Below are 8264 nucleotides of genomic sequence, written 5' to 3' on the forward strand. Positions count from 1 at the left end.
CCTAACAATTAAAAAATTTCTCACAAATTCCAATTTAACTCTCTTACCTTAAAATCCTTTATATAAAGACAATGAAATGTGAAATTCCAACAACTGTACAAATCTAAATGAGCATACAACTCTTTTTTTTTTTTAAAGATTTTATTTATTTATTTGACAGAGAGAGACACAGCGAGAGAGGGAACACAAGCAGGGGGAGTGGGAGAGGGAGAAGCAGGCTTCCCGCGGAGCAGGGATCCAGATGCGGGGCTCGATCCCAGGACCCTGGGATCACGACCTGAGCCGAAGGCAGACGCTTAACTGACTGAGCCACCCAGGCGCCCCGACAACTTTGTCATTGTTAACAAGAGAGATCTGATGGAAGGCATAAGAATATGTTGAGACCGTCACAGTGTATACACATAATAAGTGCTCAATAAATATTTGTCGGGTGAGCATAGGAGTTATTACTATAATCCCCAGCATTCTGTTAGGGGGCAGTGGATATGTGTAGAGAGTACCAGCAGTATTTTTCATTCTCCCTCTCATTCTCTTCAGTTGTTACAGCAGATAAGCTTTTAATCTTATTTTTGTGCTAGCACTATACAATTTAGGTCTTTTCCTCATGTATTACCCATTAACACACGATCTGAGTTCAGAATAATTGCTTACATCACTCAACAGATTAGGCCCTTGGGGCTCTGAGTGACCAGATGACTTTCCCCAAGTCATGTGATGAGAAAATAGTAAAGCTGAAGATCTACTTAGCTCCTTTGAGAGCCTGATCCCAAGCTTCCTCCTCCCTAAGTGACTTTTAGTCTTTAATGAAATGCTGGGAAGGTGTGTGAGTGAGAGAATTTGGGTACAGGAGGTGTCACAAAGATGTATGTGTTCTATAAAATTCAGGGACTTAACTATCATAACACATAAATAAACTATGCTCAAAAAGCTGGGTCACCACAATTGTTATGTTCAATCATTTGTTAATTGTCACGATGTATATGTTTTTTAGGTGCACTTTACTTGTTGAAATCAGCTCCATTTGTAAGAAGCATATGAAGTGCCTTAACCAAGAGTAGTTAAATTCTATTTATAATGTAAAATAGTAAAACTACCCAAATCTATTCAGTCCTTGATAGTTCCCAAAGCTTTCCACATCCATTATCACATATGACCCTCATAATAACCCTCTGGAGTAGCTGGAGGTGATGGAATTATAGCTGGGAAGGGAGACAGTATTCAGACAGAACATTTCAGCCAAATTGCTAGTACAATCTTCTCCTATTGCTGTGATGCAGAGGTGGAAATAAAAAATTAAAAAAAAAAAAAAAACCAACCCAGACTGAATGCTAAGACATAGCATGTGATGGAGAACATTGTTCATTTCTTCTTTCAGTAAACTACAGAAAGATAACAAAGGCTACTGCGCCCAGTACAGAGGGGAGGTGTGTAATGCTGTCCTGGCCAAAGACGCTCTTGTTTTCTTCAACAACTCCCATGCAGACCCTGAGGAGGCCCAAGAACTACTGGTTCATACTGCCTGGAATGAACTGAAAGCAGTGAGCCCATTTTGCCGGCCAGCTGCTGAGGCTTTGCTGTGTAACTACATCTTCCAAGGCTGCAACCCTGGGCTAGTGCCTATTCCTACACCCATTTGCAGGTACAATAAAAAAAAGAAAGAAGTGGGAAAATTCTGTTGGATGCAAACAGGAAGAGATTTCAAAAGAAGCTGTCATGTGCTATGATAAACGCAAAAGGTGGCTTTTGTCCAAAACAGAAAGTAATTAATTGGACAGAATTCCTACCATGTAAATCACTGATGACATCCTATAATACAAGGGCTCTGAGCTCCTAGAAAATGTCATAAGAGGTATAATACTCTATTCTACTTGTTACTGTTCACACTATCATATTCATAAATATTCCAGCTTTCTATGAAATAAAAAAAAAGCACAAACGTGGACCTCATTAGTAAGCTACAATAGAGAAGAAAAAAGGTCCATTTCCAATGTTTCAGCACTATTGGCCAATGAATATGAGATCTTGGTGAGCATTTCAGAATACTACTTTCTGTAATATGTATATTATTTTACAATACATTCCACCCGATGTTCTAATTTAAATACTAACAGTCTTTCTCATGGCGGGGGGGGGGGGGGGGGATGGTAATAAATAGTTATTTCTTTTAAAATCCCCGTACTCTTTAAACATAGAAATTCATAAACCCATGTTTGATAGAATTATCTTGCCTTTATTTACTTCTTATGTAGGAAAGACAGGACTCAAACTGGCTTTTGAGCCAAGCAGAACAAAGGTGAAACACTGTACCACTTGCTAGATACATGTAATCTTGGCTAACCTTCAGTTTCCTCATCTGCAAAACAGAGAGGATTAAAGGATAAACTGTCCTCATGGTATACGTTAGAAACTGGACAGATACTGTTTTCTTCTGAAGAAAACACATGAAAACTATCAACACATTTCCACCTCTGTTTTGATAAAACCAGAAAATACTGAAATATTGACATAATCATAGGGCCATGAGGTCATTAAAATAGAATGCTCCATTCCTCAACTCACTGCAAATTTTGAGGGTTTGGAGAAATTGTTAAGAGGAATATAACTTATTTCTTCACCCAAGAAGGTTATATTTTCATCAGACATGACAGCTAAGTATCTCTTGAGGAACAATCAGAATTAAAATTGAATTGTACCTTTGTATGCTAGCACAAAATAAATTTATGAGTAACTTTCCAACATGTATGTCCTAGGCCAGTTTACATGCAAGAGCCACAGATGTTCTTTTTAAGATTAAGAATAATTTACTTTTTTGTTTTTTTTTTAAGATTAAAAAAATCCCTTTCAATGAGACTTCAAATTTATTAGGATGGCATAGTTAATCATCTCCTAAATCTTTAAGTCAATTGTAGTATACTTAAAAAAATTTTTTTCCTTATACCTTCTGTTTGCCTTCCAAGTTGCTCAAAGGTCTTCAACCATTTTGTGTTTCTAGCTATTTCTAGTTATTTGTGAGATTTTTAAAAGCATTCTATTACTCATGGTTTTCTTCTCTTTTTCTCTTTTTTTTTGGTTTCAGGAGTAGAATTCAGTGATTCATCATTTACATGTAACACTCAGGGCTCATCATAACAAGTGCCCTCCTTAATCCCCATCACGCATCTAGCCCATCCTCCCCCTAACCCCCTCTATCAACCCTGAATTTGTTCTCTATCTTTAAGAGTCTCTTATGGTTTGTTTCTCTCTTTATTTTCACCCCCGCCAGTATGTTCATCTGTTTTGTTTCTTAAATTCCACATATACTCATGGTCTTCTAATCATAAATAGTAATTAAATAATTTGTGCAACTTTCCATGAATGACAAAGAATTTCTTTTATTTGACAAATATTTATTGAGCTTCTGTCTCTAAGCCCTATTCTAGAGCATTTGTTTGTGGGGCTTACATTCTAGCAGGCAAAGACCATGAGCAAGAGAAGAAAAAAATGAGCACGAGGTTAAGGGAGATGAGGAGTGCCAAGGATGGAGGATACAGTTGTGATTTTAAAAATAGGGTGTTGAGGGGCGCCTGGGTGGCTCAGATTGTTAAGCGTCTGCCTTCGGCTCAGGTCATGATCCCAGGGTCCTGGGATCGAGTCCCGCATCAGCCTTCCTGCTCCTTGGGAGCCTGCTTCTCCCTCTGCTTCTCTCTCTCTCTGTCTCTCATGAATAAATAAATAAAATCTTTAAAAAAAAAAAATAGGGTGTTGAGGGTAGGCCTAATTAAGTTAAACAAAATTTTACTGAATACTCTACACTTGATCTTTGAAATGTTATCTGGAATTGTAAAACAGGTTAGTATTATTCAACTGTGTTTTATTTGCCAATGATCAAATTTTAGACCATTATTTTTAGCTTTTACATTTGATTACATAATCCTATATACAACTACCTGGTGTAGATCTCTGTTACTTATCCCTGATGCTAACTGTCATTCATATCAGAAAATCTTTCTTTTTCTTAAATTCTCAATTTTTATTCATCTCTTGTTCAGCTGGAGTAGGTGTTTTTTAGATTACATGTAAAAAACTTTTTACTATAATCTTATGTGTGTATGTGTGTGTTTCTGACTATTTAAGTCTTGTGTTACATTTAATTTTCCTGAAAATCTTATACACTAATTGTTTTTTGGCTGTGTTGTAATGAAGAACATATAATTTTGTTCCTTTGGAGGGAATATTTTTTTTCTTGCCAAATGGTAGGAGGATTATTTTTTCATCTTTGAGATTCAAAATATTTGTAAAATTCATCTGGGAGTAATCCTCTTTTCATTATTTTCTTTCCTACCAATAATACAAAAATAATGGATAATGTGCCTTAATTATCAGGTTTACATCCTTTTTGTCCTAAGAATGTTTTCTTTTAGTATATCTTTGAGTATTTTCATTTTTTTTTATGTACTCTAGTTTTCTTATTGGGAAACATTATCTATACTCTGGATTTCTTGCCAGCTCTTCCCCCTCAGCTGTCTCCTCACACAACATTTTCACCCTTCCTTCTTTCTGTCTGCATTCAGTTCAGACTTGTCAAGTTTTCCCATGATTTGTCCAATGTCTTGCAGTGCCACTTCTTTATGGTTTTTAATGACAATTTTAAGTCCTTTGGTGTCCCTTTCACTTCTTTGTGGTCTTTATTTTCTTCAGTTGCTACTATGTTCAAGTTAACTTAGTTTTCAGTTTATTTTCCATTTCATCCTGATTTTTTTCCCTGTGAAAAACTCTTCTATAGCAGTCATCTTTAATACATGTCAATGAAAACAAAGCAAAACAAACAAAAATTTTTCTCATATGTGCTTCTGCTTAGAGTAAAAAAATAACTTTCCAGGGTATTTACTTCCTCCACATAATGTGGGCTACAGAATTTTTTTCACCTGCCCCATATTATTTTTGCACAGTTTAACAGTGCTGTCTGAATGTAGAAAATTGCCTTTGTGTGACCCAAGGGTGGGACCCAGACGTAAGAAGCAAGCTAAGCAATGTTCCTCTGGTTCTTCAAGTTCTCAGAATCCTTGAAAGCCCCACTGCTCTCCCTTCCATTACAGATACATCAAGAATTCTAAATCCTATTGTTGTTCTTATGACCACACTGTATCCTATCACAGTCATATGCATGACCCTTTCATTCCACACATGTTCAGTTGGCCCATATTGACAGGTGGTTGCCCAGAAAAGTGGCAGTGTAGGCATGAGTATTTTTAAAAAGATATCACTGTGACATATATATGTCACAATGCATATGCATACACACATACACATATACATACACAATTTCCTCCTCTCTGAATCCTTTAGATACTAAATGAGCAACATTGCTATTATCTCCAATTTCTTCAATAATCTTTAATTTCCTTTTATTTTTAATCCCAAATATTTTAATTTGGAGTTAACCAGTTTTTTCCTATAAAGTCTATCTTATTTTCTATAGGGTAAGCTTAAACAAATATTCATGCACAAAATTCTGATTAGTCCAACTAGTCTTTCTTCAGCCTCTTCACTGGTAATAAAACACATGGACGAACATAACATTTCATATTTAAATAGACTAAATTACTCTGGCTTTCTCAGATGGAAGCACACACAGCAATGGGATAGGAGGCAGCTTCTCCCCAAGGCGAGGTGGGTAAGGACCCATATGCCTTCCTATAACCTGCCAGGAAGGTGGTGCTCTTCTGTTTTGGTGGATGAAGTATGAAGAGGTGTCAACTGTACCCTTCAGTCCCCACCCATTAGCCTTAAGATTATAGAAAAATCTCTCAGGCTAGAAACTGATCAACAATGATCTATGACTTTAATTATGTGTTTTTTAAACTCTATGTACCTGTTTCTGTCCCTTTGTAGTTATTTTAATATGAATTTGAGAGAATGCATATTAGGGATTCCTAAACTGTTACCTCTTGAACTTCAAAATTCTTTTCCCCCAGGAGCATTAACTATGCTTTCAAAACAAAACAAGATAGCATTTCATCTCAGGGATAATATGCTATCTTTCATAAAGTCTCACATTATTTACAATAAAAGGATCCTTCCAAAAACACTTTTGCAAGAACAGACAATGTACTAATGGTGATGTTTTGAAAATACAGAATCTAGGCTCTGCCACAAATTTGGCCTTAATATGCTATGATTCATCGAGTTTTGTTCTCCATAAAATATTCTAGAGAATATTGCCTGGCAGTAAAGGAGCTCTTCTGTGCAAAAGAGTGGCTGGCAATGGAAGAAAAGACTCACAGAGGACTCTACATATCTGGGATGCACCTGCTCTCTGTGCCAGATTGCAACAAGCTCCCCAGCATGCACTGGGATCCCATGGCCTGCACCAGACTGCCATATTTAGGTAACAGAGTTCTCTCAAGACTTCAGAGGTTAAGACAAATTTACTATTTTAAAGAAACTAAGTTGTGAACTTAAATCTCCCAATATTTCTAGGCATTTCTAATGTATTTTTTGAGTTCTGCCCTTTTTAGATATCTAATCACAGAATCCTACTGTCTATCCTAATTGCCCAAGTTAACATTAGGGTTTAATTTCATTTGTTCAAAAAGAAATTAAGGAGCACTTTTAACTGCTGCTTAAGATCTTATTTTGTAAGGGAATCTTATGAGAGCTTGTAACATTTTTTGGAATGTGCAGAGAAATGGCTAAGAAACCTCATATTATGTCAGATGAGTGGAATAAAAGAATAAAGTCCCCCTTCTTAGCCAACAAAGCAGATTTCTAAGCATGCAAAAATAAGCCACATGGTTGAAAATGCTGATCTCACAAAACAAAGCTGAATCTCTGCATGCTGTTTAATGAACTTCATTTGGAAGGAACTATGTTGTTAGCCCTAACAGCTGGTTTAATTTCAATGACACAATCCTTTCTTATTTGAATGCAAAGAATGTTTTCCAGTTGTATACTGAAAAACTAAAAGAGAACTCGCATTTCTTAGCACTCTCTCACAGAATATGTGAGGTATCTGGATGCTCATTAAAAACAAATTTTTATCCTTTCCCCCTCAGATTATAAAAAGGAAAACTTAACAAGTAAGTAATTTTATTTGTGCCCTTGAACCCTTATGTGTATGTAATCGGATTCATGCATGCGTATTTACACTCATACTTCATGATGTCCAGAACAGAATGTACAGCCCCTCTCAAAGATTTTTTTGCTATGCTTACTGGTGTAAAACATGAAGGAAGATCATCAGAAACCTCAGCTTACAGCTCCCAATTAGGCCATGAAGAGCACCGTATTTACTGAATGATACAAATAATATCCCCTACCCCGAGGTTATAACTTGCTTGATCCTTTCTATGGCTACAAAATAAGCCAAACTGAAAATGTCACCTTTTGATTTTGCATTTTTGATTTTTATATCATCTAATTATTTACAGATGAAAACAAATATTTATTTCTTCATTGAGCCAATTCATGATCCTCATTTGTAACAACAGATCTTTCTTTTGAAGATAGGTGTTTTTTTAAGACAGCTAATTACCAGTATAAAGTTTACAGGGTCAAATCAAAACAGTTTTAAAACTGGGTGCCTCAAAATCCCTAGGAAAGAATTCAAGAAGGTTGCTTGGAAAGAGATGTCCTAGACACAAAGTTGTATCCAATGATGCTTTAACCTACCAGAATGCAGAAATCTTCAGAATGAAATTAGAAAAGTTTTCATTTTAATTAACTTCCTCTGATTTGAGTGTTCTAAGGTTTAAATCGTAATCATTTCCTGTGATCTATCTTCGGGGCCTAATTGCCTCTGTACCTGGCTAAGAGCCAGGCCTTGATTTTACCAGCTTCCTTCAAGGACTAAGACTTAAAGTATTAAAAGAAAAAATGCTACTGGTCCCACTTGAATGGCTCAGTGTTAATAAACAAGAGCAGTATGGAAACCCTAAAAATCTATTATTCTGGAAGCCTGTCAAATTGTTATTTCCAAATTGAAGGAATGAAAAAGAAATGCTTCAATTCTTTGTTATATAAGCAGCTAAAGTTTAGTTTGATTGGACTTTTAACTGGTGACTGTGGTCTTTGTTATCCTTTGATTGTTTACTCATTCATCCATTCAGGCATTCATTCTACTCTGTGGAAGGTGCTGACCTTCAGTCCTAGACTAGACAGGAACGAACACACACACAAAATCCATATTTTTGCCTCATATACTTATTCTAAAAAATTGTGAACAGCATAAATTAGCTACAGTAAGCCAATTTCCTACTCTTTTTTTACATAGTCTTTTTTTTTTT

The 8264-nt window shown here is 36.0% G+C and overlaps 1 protein-coding gene and 1 long non-coding RNA gene across 4 annotated transcripts in view; one reads left to right on the top strand and one right to left on the bottom strand.

Annotated features, from left to right (window-relative positions):
* MUSK (muscle associated receptor tyrosine kinase) overlaps positions 1-8264 on the top strand; it is a 93334-nt gene that overhangs the window by 71161 nt on the left and 13909 nt on the right. For 2 of the 3 annotated variants that reach the window (XM_031028338.2, XM_031028340.2), the window contains 2 exons: positions 1376-1639; positions 6192-6367. In XM_031028338.2, the coding sequence (XP_030884198.1) occupies positions 1376-1639; positions 6192-6367 (440 nt within the window). Of the gene's footprint in view, positions 1-1375; positions 1640-6191; positions 6368-7034; positions 7059-8264 lie in introns of all 3 variants that reach the window. The other variant, XM_006733479.3, reaches the window with a different exon arrangement.
* LOC145717097 (uncharacterized) overlaps positions 1-8264 on the bottom strand; it is a 47319-nt gene that overhangs the window by 813 nt on the left and 38242 nt on the right. The window lies entirely within an intron of this gene.

Source organism: Leptonychotes weddellii, chromosome 14 (genome assembly GCF_054177405.1).
Source record: "Leptonychotes weddellii isolate Sample4059 chromosome 14, ASM5417740v2, whole genome shotgun sequence".
Classification (NCBI taxonomy): Eukaryota; Metazoa; Chordata; class Mammalia; order Carnivora; family Phocidae; genus Leptonychotes; species Leptonychotes weddellii.